This window comes from Mobula birostris, unplaced genomic scaffold (assembly GCF_030028105.1).
Source record: "Mobula birostris isolate sMobBir1 unplaced genomic scaffold, sMobBir1.hap1 scaffold_3052, whole genome shotgun sequence".
NCBI lineage: Eukaryota > Metazoa > Chordata > Chondrichthyes > Myliobatiformes > Myliobatidae > Mobula > Mobula birostris.
The window spans coordinates 22,033-44,400 of NW_027276113.1; the positions used below are offsets into that span (position 1 = coordinate 22,033).

Here is a 22,368-nt window from a genome sequence, read left to right on the forward strand (position 1 = left end):
TGGGTTACTGGTGCCTTAAAACCAGTGGTTTTGGGCAGATGGTGCTCGCCAGCTCACTTAGGAGTAGGAAATCTCTGATCTGAAACCTCCGCTGCCTTCTAGCTATGTTCACTCATGGGGAAGCTTCGGGAGTAAACCCTGAGGAAAGATCCAGAGCTGGAGTCCTACGTTGAGTTCAACGCTGACTGGCAGCTCCTCCGATACCAGACATCCCGCCTCTCCCGGAAGTTCCGGGAGTCTCCCGCATATTAATCGTGGCTCCCTGATGCCCGCAAATTATATACGATGTCCCGGAAATCAATTTTTTTGAGAGCGAGCGCGAGAGCAACCACGAGAGAGAGAGAGAGCGCGCGAGTGAGAGAGAGACAGAGAGCGCAAGCGGGAGAGAGAGAGAGAGCGCGCCATTACAGAGTGTTCCTAAAAAAGAAAATATAAAACGTACATCACCCCAGACTACACTAAAGTGTACCCCTGCCTAACAGGGGTCAAAAATAATGACAGTGTTGCTCGCTGCACTGTTTGCAACAGTGACTTTTCTATTGCCCAGGGTGGGTTAAGACTGTAAAAGACATGTTGAGGTGAGTTTAACAGATGTCATTCATTCATTGGCATAACTAACGCTATTTAAACTAGCTGGCTAGCTGCTAAGGAGCTACTCTATTGCAGACATCCCACCTCTCCCGGAAGTTCCGGGAGTCTCCCGCAAATTGATGGTGCTACCTCCCTGAAATGAGTTTTTGCAGGGTGGGATGTCTGCAATACCATCGGTCTCTGCCGTTCCTCTGGGTTCATCGGCTGTGTTGGGCGGGGAGGGGAGCTTGCTGCGTGGGCTACAGCTCGCTCTCTGTATCGTGCTGCCCTGGCTCGTGTTTTACGTAGACGGCTGGGACACAATGTCCACGGTCAACCCTAGCCAATGGAGGACCTCTGAATCCCCAAACCCTTGGGAGTCAATGTAGTGGTCAAGTTGACATGTTGAAGTCAATTAAAGGGAATTTTAGAAACATGGAAACTACTCCAAGAGTCTAAAACTTGAGTGAGGGCCACAGTGGAAAACTTGGGCCCTGGATGTTTAAAACAAGAACAGTACAGGCAAAATTTATTTACTCAAACTCTTTCCTAGCAAGGTTATAGATACTGGAAGCCGATAATAAATTTCAGAACAATGTCTCAGATAGACCCTGCTATCCAAAAAATTTCCTAGCAAGGTTATAGATACTGGAAGCCGATAATAAATTTCAGAACAATGTCTCAGATAGACCCTGCTATCCAAAAAATTTCCTAGCAAGGTTATAGATACTGAAAGCCGATAATAAATTTCAGAATGATGTCTCAGATAGACCCTGCTATCCAAGCGTGTTAACCCCAGGTGGGAGTGGATGTCGCAGAGCGCTCACTCCCACCTGGATGATGCTGGTGGCATTGTGAGAATCACAGTATTTTGATTTCACTAGTGCCTTCAGTACAATCCAGCCACTTCTTCTGAGTGAGACACTGCAAAGGATGGGCCTAGACAGATCCACTGACAGGATTACTGACTAGATAGACAGATAGTTTGTGCGGCTGGGTAGTTCTCTGTCTGAGATGGTGGGGAGTGGCACTGGAGTGCTACAAGGGACTGTCCTACCTCCGTTTCTGTTCACACGGTACGCCTCAGACTTTCAGTACAACTCTGAGTCTTGGCACTTGCAGAAGTTCTCTGGTGACCCTGCGGCGCTTGGGTATATCGGAGGTGGGCAGGAGTCGGAGAACAGAGGGCTGGTGGACAAGTTTGTGGAGTGGTGCGGGAATGAGGCCAAAAGCAGGGAGACAGTGACTGGTTTTAGCAGGAAGAGGACTGTGACGAGCCCTGTTTACATTCTGGGAGAAGAAGTTGCGGTGATGGAGCTGTACAAACACTTGGGTGTTCCCCTCGACAGCAGACTTGACTGGAAAACCAACACAGAGGCTGTTCACAATGATGAGCAGACTCTACTTTCCAAGGAAGCCCAGATCCCACAATGTGTGCAGTCATTAAGTTATTATTGAGTGTATAATATTATCCTGTACTTTATCATCAATTAAGACTGCACACTGCTGAGTGTGTTTGTAAATGTTGCTGCTGTAACGAAAGAATTTCCCACTCAGGATCAATAAAGCACTTATTATTATTGATAGATTTGTGACAGTTACTACGAGTTGAATGCTGAACTCGAGTTGGCTAAGCAACTACTCCTGTCCACTCGGGAGCAGGTGGATCAGGGCGAGTGGCGTTACACCATGGCCCCGTTTCTAACCCAGCTGTTCGCCACACCAGTTACCCCCACCACCCCCCGCCACGGTTTTCTTACTGACCATCAACGAGAATTCCGAAGGATAACCTCAACTTCTTAAAGGGAGCAGGTCATTGTGGCATCAGGATACGCAGAGACACACTGTAGAGGTTGTAGGTACACCTCTGTGCTGATCTCGGGACCCTCCCCTCCTCACTGGGTCAACATCAGACCAGGGACCAGGTGCCAGGAATTCTACCAGCCTTGGCCAATTGTCAGTGAAACTGACAGATCTGGAGTACGCTGACTTAGGATAAATTGTGTTAAGTGCAAAGTTAAAGAAACTTTGCAAGTCACTTACTGATCAAAATGTGAATGACTGTGAGGAAACAGGCTTGTGGCAAATGGGGTATTCTGACTCCGTGGTCACCTGCCACCCATCCCTCTCCACTCTCTACGTGGATATCTCCCCTCCACACAGTCCCAGCTGCAAACGTTGGCCATCCCTTTGCTTCCACAGATGCTGCTTTATCCATTTAATTCCCCCTGGTATTTTGTTTCTCAGAGACTGATACAACCCTCGTCGGCCAAATGTGAAATGTAAAATGCTGCAGTGTCTTTTCCTCTCATTGGGAGTGGCTGTCTCCGCTACAGTCTGGATTACTCTGTGCCAGTTGAATCAGGCAGAGAACTCGCTTGTCCATGAGGAGGTGTGATTCTACTCCCCGGATTCCTGGGGCTCATTTGCGTTCCCTGACCAACAGATTAGCTTTATCTCTCACGTCGAAACATACAGAGAAACGTTAATTTGTCGACGACCGGCACAGTCCGAGGATGTGCTGGGGGCAGCCCGCAAGTTTTGCCATGCCTCCAGCCCCAAGATGGCTGGCCCACAAATTACCAACCCTAAGCCCAACGTCTCTGGGACGTGGGAGGAGACCAAAGCCAGAGGACGTGGGACCCACGTGGAAGAACGTACCAATGCCTTATGGGCGGCGGTGGACTTGAACCCGGGCTGCCGACGTGACTCCCTCCCTCCCAACACATTCCAATTCACCATTACCCGCTGCGTCACTTGACTGATATTAATAAGAAACCCGAGCCTTTTGAAGGCGGCGTGCTTGGCCACAGCGGCCTCTCTGGATGCAGTTAAGCGCCCGTTTGTCCTTTGTGACTTATTTTTATAACAACCAAAACATCGAGTACTACAGGTCGCCCTCGCTAGCCAGTTGCTCAATAGTGGTGGAGCTGGACGTTGCGTACTGTTTTGCCATCTGCTACCCAGGACAGAAGCCGCCAGAGGGGCTGCATGGAGACAATGCATGGGTCAACAGTGCAAGTGCTTGTCTTGGACGTTTTTCTTGTGATCACAAGACCCTGCTGGACACTGGTGATGTACTGTACTGAGAGCCCGGTTCACTGGTTCTCCGACGAGACCGCCGGCGGGGGAGCTGCCTGGCCTCGGTTGTTGCGCAGACCAGGCCCTCTGCCTGTTGCAGCCGCCCAGGGAAGGAGACTCTGGGGCGGGAACCTGTGCTGGGTTGGGGCGGGTGGGCCCGCCCTTCCGGTGTTCGCCTGGTGGAAGACAAGTTGGATTGTGCTCATCTGCGACTGAGCCAGCGTGAGATGAGGAACTGTTGTGGATTCGTTCTTGCAGAAACGTGGCTCCTGGACGACATCCTGTGCACCACTAATCTACGGGCCATGACACTCGGGGACTTTGGCTTTATTATTTATTTGTATGCTTTTCTGCTATCGTAATTATATGAGGGGAGATTGATAAGTTCGTGGCCTAAGGTAGATGGAGTCAATTTTAGAAAACCTAGCACTTAGTCCAGCGGTCGTGGCGCATACAGATCCCTTCTTTGTAGAAGTCAGCATCTTGGACCTCCAGAAAGTGGTCCACAGCAGGGGTGATTGATAAGTCGGTGGCCTAAGGTAGAAGGAGATGAGTTATTAACTTCAAACTTTCTGCATTTTCACTCAAAGAGCTGAACTGCACATGCATGTAACGAGAGCAGTATAACTCATCTCCTTCTACCTTAGACCATGAACTTATCAATCACCTCTGCTATGGACCACCTGGAGGTCCAAGACATTCTTGTTACATGCACGTGCAGTTCAACTCTTTGAGTGATAACGCAGAAAGTTTGAAGTTAAGAACTCATTTCCTTCTATCTTAGGCCATGAACTTATCAATCACCCCTGCTGAGGACCAATTCTACAAAGAAGAGATCCGTATGCTCCACGACCGCTGGACTAAGTGTGTACATGTAGGAGGGGACTATGTTGAAAAATAAATGTGCTAGGTTTTCTAAAATTGACTCCTTCTACCTTAAGCCACAAACTTTATCAATCACCCCTCGTTTGTGTTACCTGTGCCTTTTGCTGTGTGTGACTGTTGGTTTTGTGTTTTGTATCTTGGCTCTGGAGGAACCCTGTTTTGTTTGGCTGCATTCACATGTATGGTTGAATGACAATTAAACTAGAGTAGGTACGGCAAAGACCTGGATAATGTCATGGACATTACAGGTGCCCCTTCTGACAGTCATTAGTTGCAAGGACTCGCACACATGTTTCTATTTCCTCTTGGTTCAGTGATGGGTGAAGTAAGATTAGGGTCAGTGGTGAGGAGGTTTCTAAAGATACTCACTAAGTAGTGTTGTGGCGTAAGGAAGTTATGAGGAGTATAGGCAGGGTACATGATAGCAGGCTTTTTCCATTGAGGTTGGGTGTGACTACAACCAGAGGTCATGGGTTAAGGCTCAAAGGTGAAAAGTTTAAGAGGAACGCAAGGGGAAACTCGGAGAATCATGAGAGTGTGGAAGGAGCAGTCAGCACAAGTGATTTCAGCATTTAAGTGATGTTTGGCTAGGTACGTGGATAGTGGGGGTTTGGAGGGTTACAGTCCCAGTGCAGGTTGATGGGTGTAGGCAGATTAAATGATTTGGCACAGACTAGATGGGCTGAATGGCTTGTTTCTGTGCTGTGTTTTTCTATGATGAGTATTCAGAAGACAACTATCCAGGATTTCTGAAGATACAGGAAAGTGGCCGAAACAGAGGGAGATAAGGTGAGAAATGTATGTAAAAAAATACATAAGATTCAGACAACATGTCAAGGGAGACCAGGCTTCCAACTACATCGTTGCTCTACCATCCTTGTACTGAGATTTATTCAACAAAGCACCATGTTTTGGTGTACAAATTGTCAGCAAAGCCAGCATTTATTCCCTACAGTGTGTGTGATGAACTTTCGATTATTCAAAAGTTGGCCCAGGGCTTGCAGTAACTTGGACCCAGGGACGATGAAGGAACAGAAAATATTTCCAAGTCAAATTGCAGTATGACTCAAGGGGGAATTGTCTTGTAGTGCGGTTCCCACGCACTAACTCACAAGCCTTCTTCTAGATGCTAGGTAACTTGCTCTTTCAGTACGTAGGACAACTGGTGACAGTTTCAACAACAGGTTCGTAGAACCGGCCACAGTTTCCCTATCATTTTGTAGGAGAACCGGCCACAGTTTCCCTATCATTTTGTAGGAGAATTGGCCACAGTTCCACCATCTGTCTGTAGGGGAACTGGCCACTGGCCTGTTTTCATTTGTATTGTAGAACCACAAAACAACAACGATATACAGGAAGTTCATCTTATCAGAATGCCCCATTATTTCAGAGACACATCCTTTGTTTCCATGGATACTACCTGGCCTGATGAGTTCCTCCAGTACTTTGTGTGTGTTGCTTATGATTTCCAGCATCTGCAGAATCTCTCGTGTTTATGATTTGCTGTTCCTCTGCCAAGCCTCTTTAAGGGATGTCTACCCTGAGGAAGTTTAAATCTTCTCACTGCTCTCCTCTGTGATCACCTATCACCCTCCAGCCATCCTCCTTCTCCTTTTATTCTGGCATCCTCCCCCTTCCTTCCCAGTTCTGAAGAAGGGTCTCCGCCCAAAACGTCGACTTTTGGGCATGGGCTCGAGCTCCGCCGCCTTGATACGACTCAACCTGGCCTTTCCAATATGTTGATTCCTCTCCATAGATGCTGCCTGACCTACTGAGTTCCTCCAGCATTGTGTGTGTGTTGCTTTGGGTTTCCAGCATCTGCAGAATCTCTCGTGTTTCGGATCACTCCCTTTGTGGTCACCTTCCTTGCTACCTAGTTTAGCTTGTTTGTCTTGCTCCATTTTGACGAGGTGTTCTGTCCTGGACAAGTTAACTGTCTCTCTTTCTACAGATGGTTTCTCATCTGCTGAGAACTTCTTGCATTTTATTTTAATTTCAGAAGTCTTCGGTTCTGTTGTTGATGGCAAATCAATCTTGGCAAAAAACTTCAGTAAATTTTAACCCTGGTGACCAATGGTTGGGTTTGAACGTCGCAGAATACCCATGGTGGTACATGTTTCACCACCAGGTTCGGAGCAGTTATTACCCCTCAGTCGTCAGGCTCTTGAACCAAAGTTCAAAGTTCGAAGTACATTTTATTGTCAAAGTATGTATACTTTATACAACCTTGAGATTCGTCTCCTTACAAGCCGACATGAAACTAAGAACCTCAATAGAGCCCATTAAAAACGAGACTGTCCAAACACCCAGTGTGCAGAAAGAGAAAAAAAACAAATTGTGCAAACAATAAATCAAGCAGACAGCATTCAGAACTGAAGTTCAGAACTCCAGGCACCAGTGCAGCACAGAGACGAACAAACCCCGTGGAGGAATGAGCCAAAATGGCCCGTTTCTCACCTCTGACCCCGACACTCTGACCATTTCAATCTGAGCCAGTGCTTAAATCATCCAAACCTTAGGTCATTTCTTGCATGGGCTTGAGCTCCACCAACTCAATACCACCCGAACCAGATCTTTCCAATTTGGCTTGGTTCTTAAATCGACCAAGCCTCAGATCTCTCCTTGCCTTGCCTCTCCTCAACTCCACTGCATTGAATTACCTGAACTTACCAATTTGGCTTGGCTCCTAAATCGATCAACCCACGGATCTTTCCTCACTTTGCCTCGGCCCTGCTGCATTGAATTTCCTCCCAGTCTGCTCCAACAACACTAGTCTGCACGTGTTACAACCATCCTGCCCCTGCAAGACTCCAGCCACATCACAAAAGGTGGTTCAGCTCAACTGACAGATAAGCCACAGACCATTGTTCGCAGTGATCGCTTACCAGAAAAAAAGGTGAAAAATGCAACAATTAGTTGCTTTCTTTGTTTCATTGGCCACCAGCAAGTAGTCGCTTAATCCGGTAACTAGCACCATCATAAACCGGAAGTCTAGATGGGATAACTTCACTACCCCATCACTGTTCCCATAACCTAAGGACTCACTTTCAAGGAACATTCATCTGATGTTCTTGATATTTTTTGCTTATTTATTTATGATTGTTGGTTATTCTTTTTGTATTTGCACAGATTGTTATCTTCTGCACTCTGACTGAACACCCTAGTTGGGCAGTCTTTTTTTGATTCTTTACTGTTACTCTATAGATTTATTGAGTATGCTCACAAAATAAACCTCAGGGTTGTATATGGTGATACATATGTACTTTGATATTACATTTATTTTGAACTTCTTTGTTGGCTGGAGCATCGAGTGTAAAGGGAGCTGCATTCACCAAGTGTAGAATTTTACGCCAAGTTTCCAAGTTGTACCTTGTAACGGGGGGAGACGCTGGGGTGTCAGTCACTGCAGGGAGCCCTAGACTCCTGGAGAAATGGCATTGTCTGCTTCCTACTTCAGTTTCTGGTTAAGAGCAACCGCAATGATGTTAACTGTGTGGGAACTTGGCAACTGGGATGAGGTCGTATATCAAGGAGAATTGACTGTGCATTTGAGATCTTCACTGTCCCAGCAAGATCTTCACGGTTGGACGTGTTGTGCATTCAGAGAAGCTCTTCTGCACGCCACTGTTGTATGCACGGTTATAAAACAGGCTGTGTCCGTAATATTTTGGAAATTATAATAATGGTGGCGATCTCACTAAAACATACAAGATTCTGGGCAGTGCAAGGGCAGGTAGATATTGAGAAGCCTTCATGAATAGGAGATTCTTCAATTAGGAGATTAGTTGCAAAGGTCCAGTCATACTGAAGTGTATGTAGAAATATTGTTTCTCTGAAGAGTTTTGGGGGGTTAAATCTTTTAAGGCAAAGTTAGATAAGATTTTGGCAGGTCTGGGAATTGAGAGCATTGGACCACTGTGCAGGAATCAAGGCTGGCACAGATCTCCCACGTCCATACTGAATGACGGGCCAGGCATTCCTTATTGTGTGTTCAGTATTCATACGCTGCAAATGTTCTTTCATGGTTGTGGGGGTGGAGGTGGGGAACTGCCTTCATTAGAAGGAAATGTTAGACTGGGCTTGCCAACATATCATCATCAAAAAAGTTACTTGCTATGTATCACCTCACGCTTGAATCTTATCCGGATATTGCAAATACAGATATAAACTGTTTGATTGCTGAAGAGTTGAAAATAGACATTAATCAACAGGCGACCTTATTCTAATATCAATAGGGAAGGCAAGTCAGTGTTGAAGCTGTAAAAGGTTTTGGATCTAGAACACCGCCTTAAACTCCTACAGTTATGTCCTTTGTTGGGATGGTCACAGTTCAAGCTCTGTGCAAAGTTTGGCTTTATTTATTTATGTTTCGTAGTGTGGAATAGCCTCTTCTGACCCCTTGAGCCACGCCGCTAACAACCCCTGGTTTAACCCTAGCCTAATCACAGGGCAATTTACAGTGACCGGTTAACCTACTAACCGGTAGGTCTTTGGACTGTGAAGGGAAACAGGAGCACCCAGAGGAAACCTGTCACAGTCACTGTGTTCGGATATGGCCCAAGTGCCGTGCGAGAGACACTGAGGCGGGTCAATAGTTCACAGAATTTAATGCAAACAGAGTTAGAGGGAAAGGTAAACAATAAACGCCAGGCCAAACAGGGCTGATAATTAAAACTCTCAAATGGAAAACGAAGCCTACACTGCGGCTGAAGGGAATAACTAGATATAAAATGAATACCGCTAGTCTTCAGGATCAATTGACTCGACAGTCCAATTTCTCAGGCAAGGCCGAACGCAAGCAGGCAGCGAATCGTTGCTGTGCTGCGCTCAAGTCTCCACAAGCACAACGATGAAGAATGGAGCTAAATACTGTCACAATCAAATAATAATTAGCTGACACGTGCATATTCACGAGCGCAATTGCCCTATCTGCTGCGCTGCTGAATCTGTGATTGTGACAGGAACCCACACATTCCACGGGGAGGACGTACAAACTCCTTACAGAGGTCGTTGGGATTGAACTCTGAACTTTGTTGCCCTGAGCATCGTGATAACCGCCTTTAATGTCCCTACCTTGAACTGCCCGAGTGATTTCCCTTTGAAGGACATTAGCTTCCAGGTTTCTGGATGTCACACTCAGTCCAAAGCCTCCGTGATACCAAGGCAATCGCTTTCACTTAACCTCTTTGGTTGAAGGGTTGGCAAGATCTGAAACCAAATAATCCTGGTCACCCAAAATGGGCGGTAATGTGCAGGCTATGGGTAAATGTCACTGAATGTAATCCGCCACTAGTTAATGACAGGTAACTAATTCGCTAGACATTATCAACTAGCATCAGTGGGTTGAATGGGATCAAACTAGAACTCAGACTGAGATTAGCATGCTGAATTTGGTAAACTTAAATGTTATCTCTAAGAAAACGTAAGGACTGTGGAACTTTCTGAAGAGATTGGAGCTTTGGTTTGAGTGAGGTGGTTTGGTAGAACTGGCTGTTGCCAGGTTACCTGGAGCTACTTTTCAAGAAAGATCTTTGTACTTTTTCTCCCCTTTTCTGCAGGAGTTTGAAGCTGTGGACAGCTGTATCCAGAGATCACTCTCTGCCCTCTACCCTCCCTTCGAGGAAACGGCGGCCACCCTCCTTGGCCAGGTGTTTGACGTGCTGGAGAAGACCTACCAAAATGATGCTCTGCGTTATATCATCGACTTCTTCATCCCTGCCAAGCACATCCTACAAACTATCCAGCAACAAGCCTGTGTGAGTATCAACGGGGTTAACCAGGACACTTTGGTTTGTGGGTTTTTTCTGGTAGCCGTTGGGAATACGGGGGGAAATGGGGAGGATGCAAGTATCAGATGTTAATTGGGGCACAGTGGGAAGGGGCGGGGAGCCCAGAAAATCTAATATCCGACCATTCAGAGATCACACAGTAAGGAACGAACAGTTTTGGTGCTTCCTCTACCCTCACTGGGGAACAGGTTCCCACACAGCCTGCTGAAGGAGTAGGCCCCATTTCCCCATTCTTTTCAAAATTGAACTTCCTGAAAACTTTGTTATATTACAACGTAACATCCAATAGTCTGCTGGTCTGGCACCAAAAGCCCAAGCATGCTGGTTTCTCAGAGTTTTGCCTTCGGACTGAGCAAGTAATAGATTTCCTCCAGCTCAGCAGATCCCCACTCCCAGTGCTCCCTTTCCCCTCCCTCCCTCCTTCCTCACTGCATATCCCAGTCCTCACACACTCTCACAACTTACTGTAAAATTACAATATAATTATACATAAATGTATGCTGGGGGGACATCAACCTGAATTACCATAGTCTCAAACACCAGCTATGATTAGTAACTTGGCAGATGATAGGAAGGTTGGTGGTGCTGTGGACAGTGTAGAGGACTGGAAAAGAGTGCAGCCCGATATTGATCAGTTACAGATATGGGCAGAGAGATGGCAGATGGAGTTCAACCCGGGCAAATGTGAAGTGTTGCATCTTGATAGGTCTAATGTAAAGAGACAGTTGATGAGCAGAGGGATCTTGGGATTCTAGTTCATAGCTCCCTGAGTGGTTAAGAAGGCATAGGGTGTGCTTGCTTTTAGTAGTCAAGGCTTTTGAGTTCAGAAGTCAAGAAGTTATGTTGGAGCTTTATACAATTCTAGTTATGCCACCTCTGGAGTACTGCGCACAGTTCTGGTCACCCCACTATAGGAAAGATGTCAAGGGTGCAGAAGAGGTTTACCAGAGGTTTACATGCCTGGTCTAGAGGGCATGTGCCATCACGAGAGGCTGGCCAAAATGGGGTTGTTTTCTCTGGAGTGTTGGAGACTGAGGGGAGACCTGATAGAGGCTTATCAGATTATGAAAGGCATTGATCAGATCAGATTAGATTATGAGGACACACAGTCCTCTTTTATTGTCATTTAGTAATGCATGCATTAAGAAATAATACAATGTTCCTCAGGTGTGATATCACAGAAACACAGGACAGACCAAGACTGAAAAACTGACAAAAAACACATGATTATAACATATAGTTACAACAGGGCAAAGCAATACCATAATTTGATGAAGAACAGACCATGGGCATGGTAAGAGGTCTCAAAGTCTCTCGAAAGTCCCATCATCTCATGCAGACAGTAGAAGGAAGAGAAACTCTCTTCCTGCCATGAACTTCCAGTGCCGCAAACTTGCCGATGCAGCACCCTGGAAGCATCCGACCACAGACGACTCTTGAGTCCGTCCGAAAACTTCGAGCCTCCGACCAGCCCTCCGACACCGAGCACCGAGCACCATCTCTGCCGATCGCTTCGACCCCGGCCCCGGCAACAGGCAATAGGCAAAGCTGAGGATTTGGGTCCTTCCCTTCCGGAGATTCTTGATTGCACAGTAGCAGCGGCAGCAAACCAGTCATTGGAGAAGTTTCTCCAGATGTTCCTCCGTGCTTCTCACGGCTGTCTCCATCAAATCAGGATTGTGCACGGCAACCTACTTCACAAATATGATATCATTTTGGAGCGGCAGTGCTGATAGAGAGGATCATTAGTGTTTTTTTCCTCAGGGTTGAAATGTCTAAATCCAGGGGGCATGCCCTTAAGGTGTGAGAGAGTAGGTTAACAGGAGATGTGAGGGCTAAGATTTTACACAGAGTGGTGGGTACCTGGATTACACTGGTAGAGACAGATACATTCGGGACTTTTAAGAGATGTTTAGGTAGGCACATGAATTCAAGATTGTTTAATGTCATTTCCAGTGCATAAGCGTAAAGGAGAATGAAATATAATGGATTCCTGTTGATTAGGACCTGTACATTTTGGCCCAATTAAGCAGCTGCTCCAATTAGCTGAAGTTTCATGGAAATAGTTAAAAAGGTATAAAAAGACAAACCAAGTAACATATTATGTATTTAAATGAAATACAGAACAAAATAGAACAATATTACTGCAGTACGATAAAACTGTGTATTAGTTCCTAATACTTATCGATGGAGGAATTCATCCGTGCCGTGTTCTTTCTATTGACGGTAAATGAACAAAATCAGTGCAGATAATGGACTGCCTTCATGCAACGCTTTCAACAATTGCATCCTCCAAATCTTCATTCTCATTGTAACATTCAAGATGCTTGTCGATACCCTCAAATTCTTCATAGTTCCTAACTTGGTGAAGTAGTGAAGTAGTGAACTCCTGGACATTCAAGCCTGAATACTGAAACTGCAGTGAGCAAAACAGACCTGAATTGTCTTCCTGTGTCAGGATGCTGGAGCAGGGACCCAATTGCAGACCCAGTACTGTGCACACAGTGATATTATTGAGTAACAAATCCCAAGGTGCAAACAAAGTCAACATCAAAGTTCAGGCACAGATCAAAACATCCAGAGAAATCCAAAAATCAGAATCAGAAAACAGGCAGAGTCGACGGACAGAGTATAGATACAAATGCTGGAAAGGCTCAGGAAAATTCACTGGTAGAGTCTGGACACGAACAGGTGAAAACACAGGACTGAAATACATTGAGCAGTAAACAGAGAGGCAGATGATAGGTGGAGCACAATGAGACACAGGTAATAATGAGAAACAGGTGAGAGACGGAGTACTCAGTAATACAGGGGCCGGAGTAGAGCAGGAGCGGGGACAGGAGCACATGGGGCATGACAAGAAACAAGAGCACATGGCAATACAAAACCACAGACTGACGGCTAAGGGGAAAACACACAAAAAGACTAAGTTCAACTGGAGGTACTGACACCCTGCTTAATTTCTTGCCAACTGTCAGTGACAGAAATCACACACAATGGTGCCGCTTAAAACCTGTTCACTTGAACCATGGTGGTCTGTCTAATGGCCATGTAAGTGCACAAAATCGGTGCTGCTTAGGAAATGTTCAGCAATGGTCTCCTGCCCCAATTAAGTGGTGTAGCATCCCAAATATGTGAGGGGGAATCCCGGCTATTTTCTCAATTAGTTTTTGTTCTTTCAGAGTTGTCCCAAATAAGCCGCTGCCCTGATTAACCAATGGAAATTAACCAGAATGCACCGTAACTGCAATTCTGGATCTGATGCAGCACAAAAAAAAGCACAATAAGATAAAGGACTCAGTAATAGAAAGCACAATAAATATATCTACAGAGGATAGCTTGTTTGTCCATAAAGTGACACAAGTCTCAGGAGTATCTGCACTAAAGTCACTGATAAAGTAGAGGTAAGGAGGAGGAGAAGATGGCGGCACGACGGCAGCGCGCGCGGCCTCTCCGGTGATGAATATCTGTTATCTGTCAAGTAGGGGACCGCGCACAATTCTGATTTGATGGAGACGGGCGTGAGAGTACAGAGGAACATCTGGAAAACTTCTGAAATGGCCGCTTCGCTGCTGCTGCTACTGTGTGGTAACCGGAATCTCCGGAGCTGAAGGCCCCGAATCCTTGGCTTTGCTTGTTTCAGCGGCCGGGGAGAGGTCGAAGGCGCTCGGCAGAGGATGGCGCTCGGGAGGCTGTATTGGAGGGGCTGGTCGGAGGCTTGAAGTTTTCGGACAGACAGACTCAGTGTCGGCTGGGGTTGGCTGCTTCCAAGGCATCGGCAAGTTGACGGTGCCTGGAGGTTTATGGCAGGGAGTTTCTCCCTTTTGCCGCCTGCTATCGGGGAATCGGAGTCGATCGACTCGGGACTTTGAGACTTTTTTTTACTGTGCCCATGGTTTGTTCTTCATTAAATTACGGTATTGCTTTGCACTGCTGTAACTATATGTTATAATTATGTGGTTCTGTCAGTGTTAGTCTTTGGTTTGTCCTGTTTTCTGTGATATCACTCCGGAGAAACATTGTATCATTTCTTAATGCATGTATGCATTTCTAAATGACAATAAAAGAGGACTGAGTGTTCTCATAATCTAATCTAATCTAATGGGTTAGTGGGTGGAGGTGCTGACCAGCCTTACTGCTCGGAGAAAGCAACCTGGTGGTCCTGCTACGTGGCCTCCTTTGATGGGAGTGGGACAACCAGTCCGGGAGCAGGGTTGGTGGAATCCTTCATGATGCTACTGGCCCTTATCCTGCACCTTTCCCTATGTACGCCCGTGATGCCGGTGATGAGTTGGGCAGTTCTGGCTGCTCGTTGCAGTTTGCGCACCGTGCAGGATGCTCTCCACTGCGCGTCTGTAGAATGGCGGGAGCGTAGACGAGCATAGTCCAGACCTCTTCAGCCTCCTCTGAAAGCAGGGGCGTTGGTGATCGTGCAGAGATTGTACAAGCTGTGCTCTCCCAAGAGATTTCACTGCTGGCTGTTCCTGCTGTGGCGCTGCCTTTGCGGGGAGGGGCGTGAAGAGGGGTACGATTTCTCCCGGAGTTAATAACCATCCCCTTTGCCTTGTTGACTTCGAGGGAGAGCTCTTCCACCGTCTCTCGCTGTAGGCCGACTCACCGTGGTGGGTGATGAACCCCACCACTGCCCTGCCATCGGCGAACTTGACATTGTGATTACTCGGGTGTTCGGTCACGTGTGAGCAGAGTGTGCAGCGCACAGGCCGGGCGTGGTGGGGGGGCACCCATGGAAGTGAGGGAAATGGAAAGATGTGGATATTGTGTAGTCAGAAGGGATAAGATTCATCACTAATTTAATTGGTCTGGCACAATGTTGTAGGCCGAGAGGCCCACTCTCATGCTGTACTGTTCTATGTTCAGTACCAGTGTGTTGGGATATCAGATTTGTACCCTCAAACCGAGTAAAGTCCCATTTGCTTTCATCTAAGTCCCTGAGCTTCCTCTGCCTCCTATCACACACCCTCTCCCCCGCACAGAGCTGCAGTCCCCACACTCCCACCGGCGTCTATGCTCCATGCACCCCCCACCCCGGGGGCTTTGGACACAGTACTCACTCACCTCCCTGACAACACTGACACACACTGTGTCCTTCCTCCTTCCCCGCGACTCCATCTCCCACCCCCACTCACCCCCAGGGCCCCAGGTCTCCGTACCCGCCTCTCCTAACCACCCCCTACCCGTTCTCCCGTCCCCGAGGCTCCTTGCTCTTTCTCATGAATGTTTATTGGGCACAAGTGTGACTGAGGTGCCTGCTGGGGAAGGAACGCCCAGTAGTGACGGGCCGAAACCAGCCACTGGGCCGGAGGCTCTCGGATGCCGGGGCGAGGGTGGGATTCGTGGGGGGGCGGGGTGAGGTGGCTGTAGGATAGGGCTGCGTTGAGCAGGAGGGTCTCGGATGGTCGGGGTGAGGGTGGGATTTGTGGCGGACGGGGTGAGGTGGCTGTAGGATAGGGCTGCGTTGGGCAGGAGGGTCTCGGATGGTCGGGGTGAGGGTGGGATTTGTCGGGGACGGGGTGAGGTGGTTGGAGGATGGACTGGGTTGGAGGGTCTCGGGACAACTCTCTCCACCTCACTGCCACTTCCTCTTCTCTTGTCCTCACACCCCCCCCCCCCCCCGCAGGAGCCGTATGCCAGCCGCCGCTTCACCCACGCGGGCTGGCCGCTGTGCCAACGCGGCCTGGTGCTGGTGCAGCTGTCTGCGTTGGATTGGCGGCAGCTCCAGCCCGGTGACTTCTACCTGCAACTGGCTCCCCCGCCGCTGTCGCCGTTATCGTCGCCGCTGGGCCGCGGGGCCCGCCTGCTGCTGAAGTGGCCGGGCGCCGAAGGGCCGGTCTCCGAGCCGGTGGACGAGGCCTCGTACCCGCACCTCTTCACCGCCGAGTGGCTGGACGGAGTCAACCGTCGCCTGGCCCGCGGCGACAGCGGCCACCGCCTGCTGGAGTGGTGCCTGGCGGCGGAGGGAGGCCGGCTCCAGCGGCTGCCCTGGAGGAGGGTGATCTACCCGCAACTGGAACCTGAGGGCGGGCCCGGACGCGAGCCTGGCCCCCGCCCGCCCGCCGTTGGCACGAGGAGACGCCCGTCTGGCGACGGGGCCGACGCGGAGCCGCGGGCTGAGGCCGCCCTCAAGCGAGGCCTCGGCAACGGGCAGGAATCGGGTGGGGACAACGGCGCACCGGACGGCGAGGTTTACTGCTCGGGCGCGGGCAGCGACGACCCCGAAGGTGGCGATGAGGGTGAGTACGTCGAGCTCTCGGAGGCTTCCCCGCAGCGGGGGCCGGCGTTCCCACGCTGGCGCCGCGCTTGCACAGGGCCGGCGGCGGTTGCCACGACGCTGCCGGCCCCCGGCGGGCGCCGTCGACGGTCCGGCGCACAGGGGCGGCGCGGGGCGTGGCTGCACCGCCGCCAAAGGCGGCAGCCTGACAGCAGCAGCGGGAGCAAGTGGAAAAGCGGCGGGAAGGCCCCGGCAAGGTGCCGCAGCTCTCCTGTCGACGGCGGGAGGGCTCGTCGCCATCGGCCACCGGAGGAAGGCCCTGATGGCGAGGAATGGGTTCGCCGCCTGGCCCAGGTGGAGCTCGCCGGAGGGAAGGAGGGCCCGTTGCTAGGGGCGACCGGCCTTGCTGACCTTGCCTGGAGGGAGTCGCTGGCCCTGGAGGGCGCGGGGGATCTCTCCAAGTCGTCCAATCAGATGGCAGGGACCCAGTCGGAAGTCGGCCCCAAGCCTGGCTATGAAGGCACGGGATTGGTCGAGGCTTCCATGCATTCATTGGCGGAGATGGATATCTCACTGTGCAGAGCTGAATGGCGATTGGTGGAAGTGTGCGAATCTGAAGTGGGGGCTGAAAGCTCGTTGGGTGCTAGAGGAGCATCAGGCGCAGGGATCGAACTCTCTGGGCTGGCGTCGACACAAACTGTGGTCGATCAATCATCAGTTTGCCACAGCTCATCCTTAACTGGGAGCCAGCGATCATTGGCTGAAGGGAACTCACCAAAGTCTGTGGCCAAACAGCACGCACTAACGTTTGGGAATGACCCATCATTGGACCAAAAGCAAACTGGAAGTGAACTGCCTTTGGAAGAAAAGGTCTTGCCAGCGGCGGTGACTGAGATACCACTATCTCCGGAAAGCACGGTACAACCTGGGTCTAAACACTCAGTATCTTCGGCTAGAAAGAGTGGACTGAAAACTGGCACAGGTCAGGGAACCTCACCAGAAACTCAACAGTCACTGGCTGAGGAGGGGCTGCTGACAACGGGGACTGAACGCTCACTGGCTAATCCAGAGGTTTCAGCAGACCAACACCTATCTGAGCAGCCTACCATGGAAACTGGCTCTGGGCAAGTGACGCCAGAACGGGGTTCGGTTCAGAGGGCCGTGGTAACCGGGACAGAGTGCTCATTGGCTGCTCGGGGTCAGCTATCGATCAGGGATCAACAGCCATTGGCTGAGAGGGTTGCGACAAACACTGGGACTGAAGGTCCATTGGCCGAGAGGGTTGTGCCAGTCATTGGGATTGAACAGCCATTGGCTGGGAGCCGGGTGGATTGTTCGCTGGGCGGGCGCGAGCCCTCCACAGCCGGGTCCCCGGTCCCGCTGGCAGGTTGCAACCGATCAGACTCGTCACCACAAGGGTCACAACTTGAGCAGTGGCAGCCTGCCGGGGGCTCGGAGCGCCGTCCACTGCTCGCAGGCCAGACACAGAGGCCCACCGCCGCTCCAGAGGGTGGGGACGAGACCCTGTTGGACCCTCAGCGCGGTAAGGCAAGGCCCACGGATGCCGGGAAGTCACCCGCCCCCACAGCCCCGGGCCTTGCGTCGGCATGGAAACGCCATGAGGACGAGGAGGACAGCGGGGTGGAGCCAGCTCTACACAACCACAGGGCTGATCAGACAGCATGTCAGGAGGCCAGAGAACAAGGGACACACTCTGAGAAAGTACCCCAAAGGGAGCAGAGCAACAGTTCCACTGAGGAAGGTAAGAGGCCAGCTAGTCTTATGTCTGGCTGCGGGCGAGTGGGGTGGAGACTGTAATCGGTAAGTGCACAGGAACAGGCCTTCCGGCCTACTGAGGCGGTGCTGACGGTCAAGCTGCCTTGCACAGTAACCCTCAAGGGCAGGAAACCTGGGCAGCCACGGCGAGATAGGCTGCACACAGCTGGAGAAACACAGACAAAGTGCCAGAGAAGCCCAGCTGGTCAGGCAGCATCTGTGGAGGGCATTAAACAGTGGGGCTGAGACACCTCATCTGAACTGGACAGGAAGGGGGCAGCAGTCAGGATAACAAGGTTGGGGAGTTGGGGGAGAGTACAAAATGGCAGGTTATATGTGTACTCCCACCCACGTCCTTATACTGCATTCTGATCCCTTCCTTTTCAGTCCTGAAACAGGGTCTTGCCCGAAACGTAAACTGTTCATTTCCTTCCATAGGTATTGCTTGGCCCCAGTTACTCCAGCATCTTGTGTGTGTGTTACTTGAGATCTCCAGCTTCTGTGCAAATGCCTGCAGTCTCTGATACAGAGCCGGGGAGTTGGCTGCTGGAGAATGAGAGATAGACCTGCTCTATTGGAGAAAATTAGCCGGGCCAGATCAACCCCTCGTTTGCTGCCCGGCTGGGAAATCTAATCCCTCCACACGTTGTGGCACCGCTGCTCTGCAGCCTCAGCCAGCCTGGTTCAATCCTGACCTCTGGCACTGACTGTTTATGTGGAGTTCGCACGTTTCCCCGTGGCCCCGGGTGCTCCAGTTTACTCCTGCGACCCAGAAATGTGCAGGTCTGTGGGTTCATTGTAAGTTGCCCCCCTCCCACCGCACCCCAGGGGACATAAGTTACAGGGAATGAAAGAAACAAGAAAAGGGACTGATGGGCTAGCATGGATGCAATGGGCCAAATGGCCTCCTTCGCATTCATCATAATGTTAAGATGGTCGTCCAGCTGTAGGAAGGATGTGATTGAAGCTGAAGAGGGTGCAGGATAGGTCAGGAGGATAGTGCTAGGACTGGAGGGCCCGAGTTATGAGGAGGAACTGGACAGGCTGGGACTGTTTCTCCTCAAGCGACGGAGCTTGAGGGAGATCTGATAGAGGGTTATAAAATCATGAGGGGCACAGAAAAAGGTGGACAGTCACAGTCTTTTTCCCCAGGGTAGGGTGGTCCAGAACTGGAAGGCATGGGTTTAATGTGCAAGGTGAAAGGTTTATAGGGGGACTGTGGGGCAAAGTTTTCCCCACAGGGGTCACACGGAGAGTGTGCAAACTCTAGACAGACAGCCCACAGCTGGGCAGCGGATGAACGAGCTGATGGAGGAGGCGGGAGAGGTGGATATATTTCTTCTCCTGGCTCCATCATGCAAAGTCGAAGGTCTGGTTGGAGTTCATTAGCGTTTCTGTAACCCACTCTATCCTCTGCACAGGGCATTAGCCTGTAGATCTTCAACAGAGCCCTGCTGGCCGTCCTTACCCATTTCCACCTCTCACGACAGGGCCGTAGGGGTGGGCTTTGAGAGGCAAACGTGGATAGATTTACAATGTGCAAAAGGCGCTGGGACAGGTACGTGGATAGGAGAGGTTTAGCGGGATAGGGGCATAAACACTGGCAGATGAACAGCATGGACAAGTTGGGCTGAATGGCCTGTCTCTTAGCCTGGTGACTCTGTCACGTGGGGACAAATTGGATTTCAATTTCTCTCTTTTGTTGTAAATTTAGGACATTCCCCTCCTCCCTTGCCCACCCATCTCCAGAATTGCCAGGGGTAAACGGCCCGTTTCACCTGGGCGTCGTCAGGGCAACCGTCATTGTGGCGGGGGAGGGGGTTGTAGACAATGCTGCGAGAAGACCCTGCTCTCATCCCCTTTGGAAGAAGTTGAACTACCAAGGTGTAGAGAGCTATGAGTCCAAGGGGATTAGTGTTGACAGTTGCGGAGAGTATCATGGCTGAAAAGGGCCGTAGGCCTGTTTCAGTGCTAAATGCCCCTCTAACTCTGTGCAGGAGGGGACACTGTTGACATTTCCTTTGGAGTGAAGAAGGCCGGAGGGGTTTATTGGATATTGTGATGGTCGGGTAGGTGAATTCCCATTAGCGGGCAGGCTGGTGAATTGAATTGAATTGAATTGAATGATCTTTATTGTCATTATACATAAGGTATAATGAAACTCTGTTTGGCTTCCTCTCAGGCAATTAAATAAAGCGGTAGATAAAAACAAGACTGTAATAGAAAAACAGTATTAAATAGATAAGTAGCAGAAAATAAGTGGTGACCATGAGGACGAGACTGAAGTTGATCAGGAGAAGACAAGATGGTGGTGGGGGTGTTCTGGAACTCCCGGCCCACGAGGCCATTAGACCCGGGCCCTGCCCCTCATGTTCAAACCTTTCCTGGGGAGGTCCAGGGGGAGGCGTGACCCATGAGGGAAGCAGGGTCTACCTGGTTGGTTCCGGGCCGGGACACTCGGGGTGGGACGGACGGCTTTCTCCTGCCAGCATCAGCCCTACCCGTCAGCTCGTTTGAGAGATGAAGCGTGCACTGCTCCTTCTTGCTGTTATTTTGTGCCTCATCCTCAGTCACCATTCCCCCTCTCTTCCTCTAGGTCCCTGTAGTGTTCGTCCGTCCGGAGACAAGGGAGGTGGAAAGGATTCGCCACGCCAAGCTCCCAGTGTGCCAGCCTATCATAAGACTGGAAGCATGACACTTCCACTGCCCAGTAGGGCTGCCCAACAACTGTCCAAAGTCTCTTGTCCCAGGTGGTCTGAGGCCTCCTTACCACCAGCAGCCTTGTCTCAATCCTCCGAGGTCTCCTCACCTCAACTACCTGAGGTTTCCTCATCTGAACCTTCTAAAGTCTCCTCATCTCAGCCGCCTGAGAGTTTAACATCTTCAATCAAAGTTCCCTCACCTCAACTCTCTGAGGTTCCCTCATCTCAACTTTCCAAACTCTCCTCCCCTCAACTGCCTGAGGTTGCCTTATCTCAATCTTCTGAGGTCCCGTCACCTCAGCTTCCTAATGCCCCCTCACTACAGCTGCCAGAGGTTCCCTCACCCCTATTGCCTGAAGTCACCTCATGCCAAGCGTCCGAGGTCCCCTCACCTCCACTGCCCCAGGTCCCCTCACCAGCCACAGGCAACGTCCACTCACCGCAGCCGCCTGATGCTGCTTCCTGTCAAACCGCTGAGGTCTCACCACAGCCCCTGGGTGGCATTCCCTCACCCCATCTCCCTGAGGTTCTCACGCCTCGACCGTCTGAGGTCTCCGCTCACCCATTGCCGCAGGATCCGGCCCCCACTGGAAGAGAAAACAGTGATGCTGCAGAGGAGAGTGAGCCCCTTGGCCTCGATGGAGACCTTGCCGTAGACCCATGCCCTGCAGCTTCGCTCAAGGTGGACCTGGATGTGCTTCGCTCTGAGGTCCTGTCTCTCCCAGGTAGGCACGGGCTGTGGGCCGGCAGAGGAGTGAAGCCAGTCAGGGGCAGGCAGCAGAAATGTGAACTGAAAACACTCAGCAGGTCAGACAGCCTCCGCGGTGGGAAAAGCAAGAGTGAATGAGACCGTTCTTTGGAACAGGGTTGCTGAGGAGGTAGCAGAAAGAGGTGGATAGGACAGGGGAAATATCTGCGATAGGGTGAGACCAGGTAATATGGGATAATTGCGACAGTCAGGTGGAGATTATAGACACGATAGATTCTGTGCGTGCTGGAAACCTGGAGCAACACGTAAAGTACTGGAGGAACTTAGTAGGTCAGGCAGCATCCATGGTGGAGAATAACCAGTCGAGGTTTTGGGCCGAGACCCTTCATCATCGGACAGGAAAGGAGCTGAAGGTAGAGGGAGGGGGAGGAGAATAAGCTGTCACGCGATAGGTGAGAATAGGGGAAGGGGAGGTGGGTGGGTGGGAGAGGGGATGATGTGAGAATTTGGGAAGTGATGGGTGAAAGGTGGAAAAAGGCTGCAGAAGAAAAATCTGAAAGGAGAGGAGAGTGGAATAAGAGGAAGGAACCAGAGAGGGTGACGGAAAGGGGAGGTGATGGGTAGGGG

General features: G+C 50.4%; 1 protein-coding gene across 1 annotated transcript; it reads left to right on the forward strand.

The window, feature by feature from the left end:
* The first annotated feature begins 3,395 nt into the window (after positions 1 to 3,395).
* On the forward strand, positions 3,396 to 21,879 carry LOC140192912 (uncharacterized). The gene is made up of 4 exons (XM_072250403.1): positions 3,396 to 3,647; positions 10,095 to 10,292; positions 15,964 to 18,316; positions 20,927 to 21,879. Exons 1-4 carry the CDS (start codon positions 3,396 to 3,398, stop codon positions 21,877 to 21,879), a joined length of 3,756 nt encoding a protein of 1,251 aa, XP_072106504.1.
* The last annotated feature ends 489 nt before the right edge of the window (positions 21,880 to 22,368 follow it).

Coding starts and splice junctions, on each gene's coding strand:
- LOC140192912 (XM_072250403.1), top strand. CDS start 3,396: ATGCAGTTAAGCGCCCGTTTGTCCTTTGTGACTTATTTTTATAACAAC. Junction 3,648..10,094: donor CCCTGCTGGACACTGGTGAT/GTACTGTACTGA, acceptor CCTTTTCTGCAG/GAGTTTGAAGCTGTGGACAG. Junction 18,317..20,926: donor CAACAGTTCCACTGAGGAAG/GTAAGAGGCCAG, acceptor CTCTTCCTCTAG/GTCCCTGTAGTGTTCGTCCG.